General features: G+C 34.2%; 1 protein-coding gene across 1 annotated transcript in view; it reads right to left on the bottom strand.

The window, feature by feature from the left end:
- The window catches only part of LRP1B (LDL receptor related protein 1B), a 1,854,983-nt gene that overhangs the window by 152,542 nt on the left and 1,684,061 nt on the right, over nt 1–18,380 (bottom strand). Inside the window, exons 67-69 of the mRNA XM_077767810.1 lie at nt 14,825–14,941; nt 7,227–7,333; nt 1,258–1,387 (exon numbers count right to left, since the gene is read on the bottom strand). Coding sequence (XP_077623936.1) covers nt 1,258–1,387; nt 7,227–7,333; nt 14,825–14,941 — 354 coding nt within the window. The remainder of the gene's footprint in view (nt 1–1,257; nt 1,388–7,226; nt 7,334–14,824; nt 14,942–18,380) is intronic.

Here is an 18,380-nt window from a genome sequence, read left to right as displayed (position 1 = left end):
TTTTTTAAAACTGTAATGCAATTTAGTGACCGTTGGGAATGTGAATTTATATATGCATTGTTTAAAGCTAAAAGTAGAAATCTTGGCATGTTCTTATAGACCCCGTGATGTCTAGCTGGCTGTGTTGATATAAATGTCATATTTGCATATGTTCTGAGAAGCATTTTTGTTTTGGGGTCTTAAACATGAATACATGCATAATTGAGTCTATAGAATTGGAAGTATTCCTTTAGGGAATAGAAAATAAAAATAGCATGTGGATATTTAAATTACTATCAGTACCCAATCTAATTAACTGACATAGTAATTATGATTGCTGCCTTTGTCTCTGGGTTTGAGTTTGCTAGGTTTACATTCAAACCTCCGGTAGCCAAATGTACTTATATATAATGACTCTGCTTACTCCAAGGATGCTCAAAAGCTTTTTCCTAGAGTCTTAATTCCATTTAATTGGCAGTGTTTGCTTAGGGATCTATATTCATATGGAGTCTGAAGACATTTCTAAATTCAGTAGGAAAAAAAGATACGATCAATTAGCAATATGTACCATGAGCAGCAACATGTGCGTCCTGTATCTGCTGCGCTCACCTAGGCTCTCAAGTAATGCTTTTGTGGTTATACATAGATTATAGCATGATTTTCTCCCAAAAGTCTTTTTTTGGTAAGAAAGTGCTATTAAAATACTTAAGTCTAAAAAATAAGTTTTAATGGGCATATATATAAAGCTATATTTAAAGGATAAAAATGCACAATAAATTGGATAGCTTTTTGTCCCCTTTATTTTGGTCTCGCTTCCTAATTATTTTATTTTGATTTTTGACCAGAATGCAAATAGAAATAATATACTTATGCTTTTTTTCAGTTGCTTTCTTGTTGAAATTACTACATTCTTTTTCACAACCTTAATGTCCATAACTGAAAACCTGACTTTTATTGCACTTATAGTTTCAACATATATCATTTTTCCATCTTGGAGAAACAATTCCAAATGGGGTGGAAAGGCAGAGAAACCAGAAAATTAAATTTGGGGAGTAATGCCTGGATCCCAAACATAGTAATAATCTTATGCTAAAACACATCTGAAACGTATAAAGGGCACACTAATTAATTCACCTATAAATATATCTAAAATTTTATAGCTAAAACATAGTAAGTATGTGTGTACATTTGCCATTGTTTTCTCTTAATTATTGCTTAAATTGGTATTATACCAAGTTAAAATATCAGCTAAATTAACTACCATCTCAATCATTTTACCTGTCTCACAGTTTTTCTCATCTTCTCCATATTTACAGTCTTCATGGCCATCACATTTCCACTTTGCTGATATGCACTGACCATTGGAACACTGGAACTGATCTTTGGAACAACTTGTTTCACAATTTCTCTGTCAAAAACCACACAACACAGTTAACACTAAGTTTTTAGACTGTCACAAATAAGAAGTTCAGAGGGTCATTTAAGCCCACGGCTATATAACAAAACTATAAAAATTTTCTTTTTTCATTTGTCTCTGTGAGTCATAAAAGAACAGAGAAATGAGAAAAGAACGTAGATCCCATGGCTCCATCATATCAATTATTCCGAGGGGATCATTTTCCAGTAGACAGTTAGGGGGTCATGTAATTTTAATAATTAAAGGTGTCAATAAAGATCAGGAAGGAAACAAAGGGTTAAAATTATCTCTAAGCAAGTTCCCAATGAACTGGATGGCAGGATGAACATGAAGCAAAGACAAACCGAAGGCAAATCTGTTTTGTGTTGGCATAACTTCCTGGAGGGTCCCTCCCTTCGTCTTTTCATGCCTCTTCCTCAGTCCTTTCACAAATTAGTTGCTGTTTAAAATCCTTCCCCTCTATTCCAACATTTGTTGCCAAAGAACTGTGACATGAGCTGTCACAATTGTCACTTCTGCTACTTTGCATACAGATTTTTAGAAGTTAAACAAGACAGTAGATATACCTTTGGGGACCTTACGATTCTTTATATGAGATCAATAAAAGGGATCCAGTAGAAATTTACCTGTCTTGGGTCTGACCAGTCTGGTTGATATGGGATTCTCCAATGAAACATCTTGCTGGGATGAGGTTTTTCTGTAAGTAATTTCTATTCTTGCCAAAAGATACTTGTCTGTTCCTTCCACAAAAGGTGTAACAGTCACAGCTTATGAAACTCTCACTAAGTGAAGCCTGTGGAGCTATCGCTCCCTTCTTCTTCCCAGTGTCATTTCCATGTAAAGAAAGGGAGTTTACTTTCTAAACTCCTGTAATTTTCTCTTTGCCGATGGTACTTTAATTAGACTGCCTGCTATATAGCTGATTTTCTTCTTACTGCCTTTCTTCTTCCCTTCTTTTCTCAAGTATTGAGGGTTTACCAGTTGCCAGAGTTTCTTAAATAAAAATCCAAAGGAAACTAAGATTTATTCTCTGTATTTTTAAAACTCATAATATAGGAAAGACTAGCTCCTAAACCAACAATTGTAATAAAATACATTGACTGTCAAAATAAATATAATTGGAATCATATGGATTATCAAGGTTTTTATGAAAGAATTTACAGAGGAAGTTTAAACAGAAATGGAACTATTTTAAGAAAAGGGTTTTCCTGGGGCGCCTGGGTGGCTTAGTCGGTTAAGCGTCCGACTTTCGCTTAGGTCATGATCTCGCGGTTCGTGGGTTCGAGCCCCGCGTCGGGCCCTGTGCTGACTGCCAGCTCGGAGCCTGGAGCCTGTTTCAGTCTGTGACTCCCTCTCTCTCTGACCCTCCCCTGCTCACGCTGTCTCTCTCTCTCTCTCTCCTAGAAATAAATAAAACATTAAAAAAAAAAAAGAAAAAAAAAGAAAAGGGTTTTCCTTGGGGCACCTGGGTGGCTCAGTCCGTTAAGCATCTGACTTTGGCTTAGCTCATGATCTCACAGTTCGTAGGTTCGAGCGTCATGTCGGGCTCTGTGCTGACAGCTCAGAGCCTGGAGCCTGCTTCTGATTCTGTGTCTCCCTCGCTCTCTGCCCCTCATGCTCTGTTTCTCTCTGTCTCAATATTAAACAAACATAAAAAAAAAAAAAAGAAAAGGCTTTTCCTGTGTAAGGATAATTAGAAGCCCAGTGCATCTGAAGTGTAAGCCATCTAATCGTAAATGCTGTAAAAGATGGAGGAACCATCCATGCACTAGTCATGAGAAAGGGATTTCATATGTTTTGTTCACCACCTTACCCACCATGTTCAGTATTGTAAATGGGACATAATGAGCATTCAATGAAAACTGTCAAAGTAATAAATGAATTAATGAATGAAGTAGCAAATGTAGAAAACAAGGAATAGAAATTAAAATTTCATGAAAATTCAGTACCAGTAAAATAAGGGTGATGTCGGACGGATCATGTGTGTCTGTGAACCAAATATCTAATACTGGGCCATGATTATAATTGTTCAGTATACATTTGCAGAAATTAATCAAAAGTTATCTCAGCAATAAAGCAATTTTGGTAAAACAGTTCAGTAACCAATGGCACTGGTGTATCAGTATTGGCAGCAATACAGAAAACAGTACTTTTAGATATTTTTTCTATTATCAGATTTCAATGTATAATAAATTACCATACAGTTGAAGAGTATGTGTGTGTGTCTATATTTCTGGGTTACTTAGTTATTATTTTAGACTCAAAAGCATACAGAAAGAAAGAATAGACTAATGAAACTACATGCCCATCATGCCTGTTTAACAGTGATCAACACTATTCATGTTTCGTAATCCTCTTCCACTGTATTTATGTAGTCTGGACCATTTAACATAACAGCAATAGTATCACAACATTAGCAATATCACAGAATTTGCCAAAATCCCTTAGTATAAAATTATTTCCTATCAATATCCAAAATTTTCCCATTTTAAAAATACAGTTTGGTAAAATAAGGATCTAAAAGAAGGCTATAACTTTGAATTTGGTTTGAGTTTGTTTATATGAATAACTTTCCGATTTGCCTAGGTTTTTTGTTTGTTTGTTTGTTTGTTTGTTTTTTAATGCTATTTACTATTTGCAGAGGTCATTTGTTCTACTGAATGTCCCACATTCCGAATTGGGCTGACTGAATCCTAAGGAGGATAGCTTTGGTGCATCTAAAGTGACTAATGAGCTTTTCGTTTTTTAAGAGTATTATTATACACACATGTATTTTTATACATTTATTGTATTTCAATCCATGACAGTCACTTTTCTTTCTGATGTCCAAATTGTCTCTTTCATTGGTAGAAACCCCTTCAATTAGCTCCTGTGTATTCTGGACACTATACTCATAGTCTTGCTCTGGTTTAACAAGGTGTTAATGACTCATTTTGTCAATTTCCTTCTCAGACCTAGAACTGGATATTTCTAAAAGGAGTTTTGTTTCCTTTAATAGGAAAATGGTATTTAGAGGTGATTATATGAGCATTAAGGTTAGTCTATAATCTTGAGATCTCTTCAGTTTTAGAATTTTTAAGTGGCAGAGCTAAGAATTATATATTTTTAGAAAGAGAAAGATAAATCAACATCTCCTACTGATACTTTTGAATTTAATATTACAGAATTTTTATTTACATTATTTGCCTAATTTGTATCTCCTTTCTTTTACTTGAAAATTTTGAGTGCAAGTAATATGAAAATAACTAAGCATTTGATCTATCCTACTCTCAATATATACGAGTTCCAAATCAGTAAAACCAACATTATTAACAACAAGTATATGAACACAGTTTACGATTCCTTTGCATTTCCTTTTGTCCTTCCGAAGCATTATACTGGATGTAGATGCCAAATACTATATTTTAAAGTCATAAATAATTCTTCTGAGAATCAATCAATCAATCATTCAATCCTCTCTGTATATGCCACTGATGTGATACACAATTATGCTGATACAATTTATAATTGTTGTTGCTGTTGTTGTTGTTGTTTTGGCTGGAATTAACAAGCTAATTATATTATCAGTTAACATCCTTACAAAAACTTATCCTCACAATGTTATCTTTTGTTCCTAATATGACAGTATTCTGTATGTAATTTGGTTTTCTAGCCATTTAGTTCACCTTTTCGTCTGCTTCTTTGTTTGTTAGTCAATTCAACCTGCAATTTTTACCTTTAGAAAGAAAAGAGGAATCAATTGTCTATAGTGTTTGTTAGACACTTCATTACTTACAGGCTATACTAAATAGATGTAAATGTAAATACCATCTTTAAGAAAGTTATTTTTGTTCCCTAGAGGCATTATCATGAAAATGTCTGTAATGGAGGTCTATCCAGCCATCAAAGAACTATATTCATGAACTTAGGGCATGAGATAAATGATGTTAATAAGGACATCAACATTCACTTGAATAAGATTTTGGATAATAAGTGTTTGTTTCTATATATGTACCTTGGATATTTAGTGAATAACATGGAAGATGAAATTATAAGCCTTAAACAGTATATATCTCCACCTCCTGATGTTTCACAGATTATACAGGGTCAGTGAAACACAGCTTTTAAAGAAAAAAGGGAACTATTTAATGGCATGGGTGAGTTTATGTGAAAAGTATCTGTCTGACTGGGAAACATTTAATATAATTTTTGAATTAATGGATACTAAATAAATATGTAGTTAGGCAGTAAGAATTTAGCTTCCTTATGAATTAAAAAATCTCTTTTTTAAAATATTTTTATTTATTTCTAGGAGAGAGAGAGAGAGAGCGTGAACAGGGGAGAGTCAGAGAGAGAGGGAGACACAGACTCCGAAATAGGCTCCAGGCTCTGAGCTGGCAGTCAGTACAGAGCCCGACGAGCGGCTCAAACCCACGAACCGCGAGATCATGACCTAAGCGAAAGTCGGATGCTTAACCGACTAAGCCACCCAGGCGCCCCTTTAAAAATCTTTTTTAATTTTGTTTTGACTTGTTTGTGAATAGCCCCATGCATATAAATGGTATATTTCATTTTCTCCTAAGGGAACTTTGCAACTTCAAGGTTTAGGTTTTCTGGCCTTTAGGCGAGAAGTTAAATACATTTGTTTCCAAAATCTAGGCTCTTGAATGTGACGGACTTTTCCAAGATAGTGTGAGAATGGAGAATTGTCAAATTTTAATAAGAATACCAGAAGACTGAGAAAGAACTAATCTGTGTGGGTTCTGTAAATAGTAGAGACCTACAGTGTCTCACAAAGATGCAGGAAATCAGAGGATGACTAATGGTGTTTGACCGGAAACACAGAAACATCTACAGCATCAGAGATTCTCACTAGATAAACCTATAGTCAGTGAAAGGACCTTCATGATGGCTAGGTAAGTATGTGTGCCAACCAGAAGAGCAGAGCTCTAGGAAGTCATTGTACCCTGGAAGGAGGCGTGGTGGTCACAAAGGACCAAAAAACTCATTTTTTCTTTATCTCTGACTAGGTTTGATTTTACCAGTGTTGTGTTCCCGATATTAACATGGAAAATCATTAACAGAAAATCATGAAGTGACTCTTACTGGACTTTTCTCTGATACTAGAAAGTAAATGATTAGAATTAAATTTAGATTTGATTGAAAAAATATATATAACCATGTGTCATATATTATGTTTAAAGCTTCATGGAGTGATTGACAGTTGCAACACAAATACATAGGTGCATAACTAATGAATTGTGTGAAGTATTACTAGTGTTAACACAATCTAAGTTTACAGAATCATCCAGAGATATTTTAAACTTTTTTTCACTTAAGCTGTGTGTACATAGACCTTATTATAAACGGGTTGTGATTCATCATTTAAGCAAAGCTGAACCTGTGATTTCATGAAAATTGATGACCCACATCGAAGTCTATAAGACTGTATCTATTGAAGAAAGAGACTGGGGAGAAGAGACTCTTTAAAATGCATAAAAATATTAGTCCTGACTATAAATACTGCAGCAAATTTATGAACAAATTCACAGATGGCAAGGGCATCAGCTATAGGGAATAGGGTTTCCAAACATCCTATTCCCAACCCAGCCATTCACCACTTGAGGTAAAACAGACTATAAAATTAACTGTCAATAGTAGCACAAGAACTATTCCCTGTGCTGTGTGTGTGCGACACAGAGCTTAGATATAATACTACTTATCTCATTGTGTCAGGAGTAAAGGAGCATTTCAGAGCTGTCCATGGCACACTCACTGGATTGAATAATAATAATTATAAATGTGACTCTAAACAACTTTCTTTTTTGTTTGCTTTTGCAAAGTTGCCTACCTCATCGGAGCCATCTGCACAGTCAAAATCTCCATCACACCAGAACCTTGAAGAAACACAGTCCCCATTGGCACAGAGAAAATCTTTCAATGTGCAGGTCTGTGGCTCTGGGGACAAAAGAATAGCACAGGCTTATTCGATTATATGCAACTGCATTCTAAATTTATATGACATACAGCACGAGGTAACATTAAGAAAAAAGAGGTTAGCCAAGCAGAACCAACAAATTGTTTAGAAGAAGTGTTTCATGAAGCATCTATGGTACATAATATAATGATTTTTCAAATTTTTTTAAAGTCGTGAATAGAAAGTAGCATTACAGAAACCAGTTGAACAAAAAAAGACAAAAGATAGCCTACTGCTTAGTAAAAATAAAACATTACAGTAAAATAAAACATAAGAATCTACGTATTACATAATAACAAATCGTTTCCAGCTGTTGGAATTCTAAGTCATTTTATGTATTTACTTTGAGACATTTTGTGACTGTATGGGGCTATTTATTAATTGAGTAGTAAGTCTAGATTTTGACTCTTAACTTTTATACTGTATTCTAATGACTTTATAATTCTTCAATTTTGTCCACAGAGAGTCTAGAGTTCATAAAACAAGAATACAAGGGAATAGTATTGGACATCACTCAGTGGGTAAGAGTTGAAAAGATAAAAGGCGCTTCACTTTTTAAAAACTGCCTTTTGGGGCACCTGAGTGGTTCAGTCAGTTAAGTGTCTGACTTTGGCTCAGGTCATGATCTCATAGTTTGTTCGAGCCTTGCATCGGGCTGACAGCAGTCAGAGCAGAGCCCACATTGGATTCTCTGCCCCTCTCCTCTGCCCCTTCCCTACTCTCTCTCTCTCTTTCAATAATAAACATTTAAAAAAAAACAAAACCCTGTCTCTTTTTTATGCAAATGTTTGCTCACATCCTGCAGCATTTATCTGCCATTTTAAATAATTTGCCACTTAACCAATTTAATTATGCTTCACCACAGTCCAGATAGGATATAAGCCAAATAGTATGACTTGCTAGTTGGCTTAACTCTGATATGGAATTTGTTTCTTCTGGACAATGAGGTAGATCAGGAATTGATATGACTGCAAAAGATCATCTCTTGTTTACTTTGTGTTCTCTAAATAGAACTGGTATCTGGCATGATGAGACCTTTCTATTTATTCGTTAACTGTGTTTACAGCTGCCTTACATGCAATAATACTCTTACTCAAGTGAAGGAGGAATAATAGAAATTTAATTTAAGGAGAATCCATATGAAGCCTAATTTTCTGCATAAATACTGTGACTAATTTGGCCCACATTTGATTACTGCTGTACACAATCTAGCTATAGGTAACATCAAGCATGCCTGGTGTCATGAAGGCTCTGATACTTCTATATAGAGATCTCTCCTGAGGTCATGATTTCACCGTCATAGGCTCAGGTTATGATCTCACCGTTCATGAGTTTGAGCCCTGCATCAGGCTTTGTGCTGACAGGTCAGAGCCTGAAGCCAGCTTCAGATTCTGTGCCTCCCTCTCTCTCTGCCCTTCCCCTGCTCACACTCTGTCTCTATCTCTCAAAAATAAATAAACATTAAAATATATACATATATATATACACAAATGATGTGACATATATCTATATATATATAGTCATGATTACAATATATAAAGAGTAATTTATATGTACATATAATATAGTTTTACTATAATTTTATGTATATAATTATAATAGTTTCAATAGATAATTGAAAAAAAATGGGAGCTATTTCAATAACATTTTATACAGGAGAAGTATTTTTTCTATGACTGACTTCTATCTGACCAGTCTCTTGGTGCTTTATATAGCTGTATTGTATTCTTTTCTCTCTTTTCATAGACTCTACTTCTGTCCATATAGAACTGTTGACATTTTCAATGTTTGAACTTTCTCATTTCTTCAGGCCTATTCAGATAGTCACATCAAACACCACTCAACAATCTCGATCCCTTGAGCCTTCTTACACATTCTTACATGTTTTACATGTTATTATTTTTGATGCTGGTCCTCTGTATCCCTTCTATCCTTCCATTTTACAATGATAATATGTTTTATTCTTGTTCACTGTCCTCTCACCTCTGCAAATTCATCAATGTTGCTGTCTTAGGCCACATGCCCAGAGTAAATGGGGACTAAAAGTGAACCACACGTAACGGGGTATTTTACACTGCAAAGCTTGGTATTGTAGGCACTCTCTTGCTTTCTCTTAAGGGTTCCATGGCAATGACTCAAGTGATTTATCACTGTTTGTCCAGCGACAAGTGAGAAACAATATTCCTTCTCCATGAGTTCTGGCATGAAACACTGACTTTTAGGAGATGCCAGCAAAATCATACTCAACCACGGGAAACCTAGCAGACTGAGAAACAGGTCATCTTCACCCTTCGTTCTTCTTCTCCTTCCCCAGCTATAGCAATAGCCTAACTTCTCATACAATTTCAACTACCCCTTGAATAACGCGTTTTCAAAGATGTAAGTTTCTAATGTGGCCTTCTCACATACCCTCTCTTGTTCTCGAAATCTTTCAGTCATAGAGCACTTCTTCTTAGGTATCTTACTGATAATTAAATGTATTGATAATACTAAATATATTCCAAAATAAGCTAAGTAGTTATCTGTATATTTAAGCTCTGAAATGGAAGTGAATTAAATAGAAAGTATACATATAATTGCTTCCTTTATGCATTTACTCTTCTATTCCTGCCATTCTTGCCATTCTTATTTTAATCACTGGGTAGAATCTGAAAATCTGCTATATAGAGTTTTTTCAAAGTTACTGATTAAAAGAATCCAGTACTCTAAGTAAGATCAATTGGGATATATATGAAGAAGGAGTAATAAAAGGAGGCCATGGGGAGAACTATGGAAAGTGTAATATGTATCAGCATTTTGTTCTGCTCTGGGACTTACTTTACTCTAAAATGTAAACTTTAGGCCATGAATAAGACAAAATGCTTTTCAGTGGCATGAGAAAAAGCCACATAACAATACCCCGTTTAGTGAGGATGACAATAGCTGTTTCTCTTTTCGTCTTTGCATTATATTTATACACATCATCCCTTAATCTTAAAAACAACTGTATTAATATTAACGTTACTATTTCTAACAATAATAATTACTACCAACCAATTACTACTGATTGCTTATTTGTTGTTAAGCACTAAGTGAAATTAATGCTAAGTACTTGAATTAACTCAACAATTAATCCTAACAACTGTGTAAGACAGGTTGTTATTATAGGACCCTTTTGCCAAAGAGTAAACTGAGGCACTGAGAGGATAAGGAACTTTCTCCAAATAACCTTGTAGGCAGAAAAGCCAATACGGAACTTGAACGTAGACAATCCAATACCAGGGCCTGTATTATTTAATACTAGGCCAAATCATTGCCTCCCTTACTACTGAAGAAATAACAAGTGTTCACATATTACAGAGATAAAGCCCTGAAAATCCAAGTTACTTGTCCAAGGCACATGGCTAACAATATCTACTTCACTTAGAAATAAAAGTTTTCTGCTATCATTCTTCCATACTGAAGCCATTTCACCCTCCTGCTTACAAACATGCAGTTTTTTTCTTAGGGAAAATAAATTGCAGGGAAATTAGTAAGTTAATTAATCAGTGCTCAATTTATTTCATAATGGAGAATAACAATCAAAATGAGTTTCATTAAAAATCAGAGCATTTTTAAACACATTTTATTTAGATGTTTAAAACTAACAGCATTAGAAATATTGAATTTCATGTATTTGGAGGTTTCTCCAAACTTTTTTTTCTTTAATATTCTAACTTGTCTTTATCCTAATTAAACACAAGTGTGTTCATCATGTGCTAACCAGTAATGACTTCACAGACTCTGATACACTTTGCTATAGAAAGGGTTGGATGTTGCTGATCTAAGGTGATAACAAGTTCTAAAGTTCTAAAGTACCTCAAAGCATTCGCCCAATATTTCCACAGAACACTTATTCTATAAAGAGTTTGCTAATGTTAATTACTCTGTTTTAATATGGGAGCAGAGGAACGGTGTGATTTTTTGGAAAAAGTTTTTTTCAGTGCATATGAAATTATGTATGTTTCTAGCATGAAATGCCAGCAAAACCACTTCTGAATAATAATCATGAATTATTTATACATATACAAATGTCATCAAGAATGGGGTAGCTAGTCTGTTTTTAACTCTCATCTGTATGCCTCAGAATCTTTTGCCACTGGATGTCTCAAAAAGAAACTCTCTCTTGAGAAAAACATAATTTAGTTATAAGGGAAGGTCGTGAGGGATTATAGTCTCTTGTTGTTTCTTAATTTTGATCTTTTCTGGATAAAGTAAAAGGCCGATTTTCAGATGCTGGCATGATAGTTAGCATTTTTGTTAAAAAGAACAACAAAATGATCATACTTGGAAGATGACCCATTTGGAAAGAAAATGTGAATGTGAAATTCCCCCAGTATTTCCGAAATGTTTTTTATCACATTAACTTTTTCTGATATTGCCTATGTCTACAGATTTAAAGTAGACAGGGAACCCTACATATGAAAAATTACCTGGGTTTTCCATAAATCTCATCTAAACAGGCCAAATCAACAACAAAGAAGCCTTTACAGAGCATATTTTGGAAGGCTGATCTGCATTCCATAACGAAAATAAAAAATAGGGGCATTATATAGATAAAAAATTTCCTTCGATACTAAAGGAGGAAAAGCATACAGCTTCACAACTGAAAAGAACTTTGGAAACTATCTTGCACAAAATGGAAAAAAACCCACTAAGTTTAAAAAATAAAAGTGACTTTCAAAGCCACAGAGTTAGTGGCAGAGCAGAAAGACTTCCAGACTCCAATTTCTCTGCTGAGTATATTATCATAAACCCTTGGTGATAAGTTCAAAAGTTATATAAATGTGGGTGTAAGCATCTGAGGAGAATTTTTAGAATACAATTAGTATAACTGACATGCTATACAAATAATCTTCTGATATAAATTCAGTGTGAAAGTACTAGAAATTCAAATAAGGCAGACACAGCTTGTCTCTCTACAAAAAACCATAATCTGGTTGATCAAGTTATTTGGTGCTTTTAAATCCATTTGATTGTTAGTTACTTCTTAATAAAGAAAAGATATGAAATAATTGATTTTGCACATCAATTACTTAGAAGGTATACATGCCATATACATTACATTTATTGCTGATAAAGATAGCATAGATGCTAAGATTTGTCAGGTATTTCCAAACCTTTGATACAAAGTAACTCCAATGACAATAAAATTTTCTTGTCTCTTTAAACCTTTTTTTTTTAAATTTATTATTTCTAGGAGAGAGAGAGACAGCATGAGCAGGGGAGGGTCAGAGAGAGAGGGAGTCACAGACTGAAACAGCCTCCAGGCTCTGAGCTGGCAGTCAACACAGAGCCCGACGTGAGGCTCGAACCCACGAACCGTGAGATCATGACCTAAGCGAAAGTCGGACGCTTAACCGACTAAGCCACCCAGGCGCCCCAAATTTTCTTGTTTCTAAGAGCATAAATTATTGTTTGAGCAAAGTGCCCCTGCTGAACACTTAACAAGGGAAACGATCAGTAGATGATGAAGAAATGACAATGGACTAATTATGCTATAGGAGGAAGTATATTAGATTTAAAACATAGCTGGTAGTTAATTGCTCCACTATGATTCAAACTCTTCCCATATCTATGCCTGGGGTGTTTCCCACACAATTTAAAAAGTAAATTCTTTCAGATTCATAAACACAAGAGTCCCAAAGTGATTTTAAAAATACATGGCTAACATTATAAATGTGTCAGGCCCTGTGCTGGACCCTGAGAAATAGCCCTACTCCTTACACTATGTGCAGATATTTAAATAGGAACTCAGATAAATGTGATAAAGAAATGAGTGGATCATTGGAATGCTAGTGAGTGTTGGTTGATGGAATGTGGTCACAGAAAAAAATAAAAATAAAACTACTGTTGTTTTTAACTCTGAGGCTAATATACTATCTCTGCTCTATTCCACTAATAGAGTTAATTCCATTAATAACTGCTAACAATAATTGCCCAAATGTGAACCGAAATGCATACAACTGTACTAATGATATTTAGAAAATATGGTAACATTATACTGCTGTCCTTTGGGGTGTACTTTTATCATCTATATATATTAAAATTAAATATGTATGTGATGGGGGCACCTGGGTGGCTCAGTCGGTTAAGTATTTGGCTTTGGCTCAAGTTATGATTTCACTGTTCATAGGCTCAGGTTAATAAAAGTTCCCAAAATCAGAGTATTCCATAGTCATAATGATCCAGAGATTTCACACTTAATGTATCTGATCTTCAAACACAAGTCAAATTAAAGTTCAAAAGTTATTTTTAGAAAGTTGATATTTTGCAAACTGGATATCCAAGTGGTTTATGAAGGCTATGACTCAACTAATTATATTCTTTTATATAACATATTCCTATGCTTTAATGTAACAGTTTCTATTTCATCTCCTGTATCTTAGGCAATGAATGTTCTTAGTCTAATGTATAAGATTAAATACCACTGAGGGGCATCTGGGTGGCTCAGTTGAATAAGCATCCAACTCTTGGTTTCAGCTCAGGTCATGATCTCACAGTATGCGGGACCAAGCCCCTCATTGGGCTCTACACTGAGTGCGTAGAGCATGTTTGGGATTTTTCTCTCTCCCTCTCTCTACTTCTGCCCCTTCCCTTTCCAGTCCCTTCCCCACACTGTCTCTAAATAAATAAATAAATAAATAAATAAATAAATAAATAAATAAGAGTAAATACTTTTGGTTTCATCAAATCCTTTCTGGAAGTAGCAGTATGTAAATATTTAATAAATGGAATTTTATTATTATCTTATTTTAAGCATGATTATATTGCCTTCTTTGTTTAAGTGCTGGTAAGAAATATATTCAGAAATTAATGCTAGAATATAAAAATTCTGTCAGAATTTTACATACGGCATTACTTTTTAGAAAGTAAAATTATTGGACAATTATTGTCTTTTAAGTTTATTACATAAAAATACAGGAGGCAGATGATGAATAAAATAAAATAGTATTATTCTATTTTCAGAAAAAGGCATCCTGAATACATATGGTATTCTCTACTCCAGAGAGAATAAATGATATTTCGCTGAAAGATGCTCTTGGGTAAATCTGTAGTGTAAAAGGATTTGAGACTGAAATGAAATGAATACCATCCGTTAAAGAATGATATGTTTTGTGCTGTCTCCACATCATTCAGCTCTTTGTATGAACTTGCATCAAGGGCTTACTGTGTTGCATACTAATGGGTTGCATTAAACCTCATGATACTTTCATACCAATTCTGATAACTATAAGAAAATAACTTCCAGTATGAACATTTCAATAATTCTACCATTTGAGATTCAGGTCAGTTTAGTCCGAATGTTCTTGTCCAAATGTGAATGCATGTATAAAACTGTGGGCTGTAGGACAGTTAGGTTCAAATTCATACCTTAACCGAACTAAATACTGCTTTCCTGCTTATTGAATATGTTGTCTTGTTCACAGTGTTCTCAAGCAAGAGCTACTTACTACAGTTTTCTTCATCTGAATTGTCACTGCAGTCATTCTGGCTATCGCACCACCAGTGATCTGGAATACAGTTGTTGTTTTTACACTGGAATTCATGAGGTCCACAAGTCTTTTTGTCTGTAATAGAAAGAACCAGAGTTTGCATCATTGACTTCCATGAAGACATCCCTCATGATATCCTTACTGCCATGCCAAAGTCAGGGCATACAGCATTTCCTCAGACCTTAATCCCGTTACTAACTGAGAAGCACCCCTAGGAAAAATTGAAGTTAAGTGTTAAATAAAATTGATTACACTGTCTTATTTTATGTTGTCATCAGTCATGCTTTCATCACTAGCTAATTATAAAACAATTGATTGGCCCACCCAAAGTCAACACAAATCCATCAAAAAAATCAAAACTATTAAGAACTACCACTTTCTTTAGGATATTCCCTCCCTAACCCAGCTTTTATTTCTTCTATAAGGCAGGAAAAAATAAATGGTTACTAGTCAGACTCTTAAGTTGTCATCTTATCTTCCTCCTTAAGAATTTATTACTCATAATCAACCTATCAACTGATCTAAACTCATAGATTATAATAGAGCCTAATGTGTACAGACCTTGAAAATCAAAGAAGTATCATCTTACTTGGTTTCTAAACAATGCCAATGAGTAAAAGGACAGGTATTAATTAGCCTTTCACTTTACAAATGACAAAACAGAGACTTAGAGTTTAGAAGCCTGATGAATTTTTACTACCATTAAATGGCACTTTCAGAGTGTGTGTGTGTGTGTGTGTGTGTGTGTGTGTGTGTGTTTACTCCTGCTTTAGTGATCTTTACAACAAACCTGTGTCCAGAATTGAGCCAGAATCAGAATTCATGCAATAAGAATATATTTAAAGCTTAGGTCATATATTCTTAAAATTCCACAAGAGTAATAGCTAACTGTATACAGTCTAAAGCAGTGCTTCTAAAACTTTAATGTACATACATATAAATTACTTCAGAATTTTGCTAAAATGGAGACTATGATTACGTAGATCTGGATTTCTAAGAAGCAGTGATAACACTGTCCTTGGTCTATGAAACACACTGATTACCAAGGGTCTGAAAGCTAAAGATAGATTGAATTAAATAATATAACAATAATAAAATTGTAAATGGTAATGTACAATTTAGGACACATTCCCCTTTCACAGACTTATATTGACTCTTTATTCTCAGCTGTATTAGAGATGGACAGTGAGTTTAACAACTCAAACTAGTAAAATAGATTAAAGGAGAAGATAAGCAATTTGGTGGTGATTGCTATTCTTTCCTTTAAAATGTGTCTTATAAACTTCAGGAAAGATTATGAAAGAAAGAATGATTTAGATATAACTGGAAAATTAAATAATGAACATCTATTAAGGATCCAGCCTACCTCTTGGCTAAGCATTTTCATAAATGTGATCATATTCAGCCTTCATAACATACCTAAGAAGTATTATATCCACTTGAATGAATGAGAAAAATAAGTTTCAAAGAGTTTAAGTAATTTCTCCACTATTAAAAAGGTATTAAATGGCAATGGAAAAATTTATATCCAGATCTCCCTCCAGAAAAATTTCTGTAGAAATTCTCATGATCGACTTCAAATTTTTCAAACTTTTCAAAGTTTTCGACAGATAGATAATCCTTCTATATTTCTATATATAAAGAGCCTGTATTTTCCTTCCTTCTTCCCTCCCTTTCTTCCTCCAGCCTACCTTCCTGCTAATGATTAGTCAGTACCTAACTTGTGTCACTGTGTTGAGTGCTGTGTTTTGTAATATGTCTTTTTTGCCTGTGTTACACATTAAATTAGATTTTAAAATTGGCTTAAAATATGTCAGTTGCCTTTTAGTGTTGTTGATTGTTTCCTTTGCTGTGCAGGAGCTTTTTATCTTGATGAGGTCCCAATAGTTCATTTTTGTTTTTATTTCCTTTGATATCGGAGACAGATGAAACTGGAATGTACTGTGCTAAATGAAGTAAGTCAGTCAGATAAAGACAGTATCGTATGATTTCACTCATATGTGGAATTTGAGAAACTTAACAGAAGACCATGGGGGAAGGGATGGGGGAAAACAGTTTCAGAGGGGAGGCAAAGCACAACAGAACAAACTGCAGTTTGATGGGGGAGGGGGAAGTAGGTGATGGGCACTGAGGAGGGCACTTGTGTGGATGATCACTGGGTGTTGTATGTAAGCAATGAATCATGGGAATCTACTCCCAAAACCAACAGCACTGTATACACTGTATGTTAGCTAACTTGACAATAAGTTATACTTAAAAATAAAATTAAGTAAATAGAGAAAAAAATAATAAAACTGGCTTAAAATCTGCAGAAGTCTAATATAGCATTCTGCACATTTCACTCAGTCAAGAAATGTGTTAGGATGATTGGGATTTCAATAATGACCACTGAAAATAAGGGTTTGGTCCTGAACTTTGTATATGGTCGTTTCATTTTAGCAATTCTCTGAAACCATTACTCTATGTTTATATAAGATTAGTTTTATTTCTTCCTCTCTCTGTGTTGCTTGCATTATTATTAAATATTGTTGTAAAATTTTAGAATATAAGAAAGTAAGAAAGATCAGACTGGATCAAACAGAGTATGCAACCTAGAATTACATTAGCCCCTGACAATTCTCCATGGCTATGAAAGGTTCACATTTGGTACTAACTATCAATACAATAAGTGTTTTTGAAGTTTTTTTTTCCTAATTCTTATTGGTACTTTTTTTTTCTATGTTTAAATATTTGTATCATATTTTATGTTTGAAAGAGATCTGCCCATATTTTATATCTTAACAAAAACAAGTTACGGTTGATTGCTAAGATTTCCAACTGGGGCATACAGAAACAGCAAGGCTATTCAAATTTTATGTTTCCGAATTATTATGTTTCCCATATATATTCCAAATGACATTGCTTATAAAAATTACAAATACAAACTATATAGACTGTATAGGCTTTGTTCTGCATTTATAGTTTCGCTTGAGGAAATTAAATATAAGTATAAATATATTTTAATAGGAAAATGTATGAGCAAAGTAAAACAGCAGTTCTCAAATTAGCTACACATTAATATCACATGGAGAACTTAAAAAATCCCTTTGCCAAGTCAATATGCCACATCAATAAAATCGGGTAGAACCCAGATATCAGTATTTTATTAAAGTTAGCCAGGTGATTCCAATGAGTAGGTAAGATTGAAAGTCACTGGCCCAAAAACCTAACTGTAGAACAGAACATATATAATTCTACATTATTATACTCTAAAATAATTAATAAAAAATGATCATAAGATGTAGGAGTTTTCTATTTATTCAAATTATTAAATACCATTGGAACAATGTCGTATTTTCTGGGGGGGGTATTATAAGAATGGAGAAAACAGAATATTTGAAAAATTTGTTAAATTTAATATGTTTCCAGATGAAATACAGATACTACTACAAATTTGATCCTCCAGGGGGAGTACCAAAATGTAAAACTATGTAGTGTATACTGTGATACTATTGCCACTTGTATATGCATGGGT

The sequence above is a fragment of the Crocuta crocuta genome, unplaced genomic scaffold (genome assembly GCF_008692635.1).
Source record: "Crocuta crocuta isolate KB4526 unplaced genomic scaffold, BGI_CrCroc_1.0 scaffold154, whole genome shotgun sequence".
NCBI lineage: Eukaryota > Metazoa > Chordata > Mammalia > Carnivora > Hyaenidae > Crocuta > Crocuta crocuta.
This window is presented reverse-complemented; position numbering and strand designations above follow the sequence as displayed.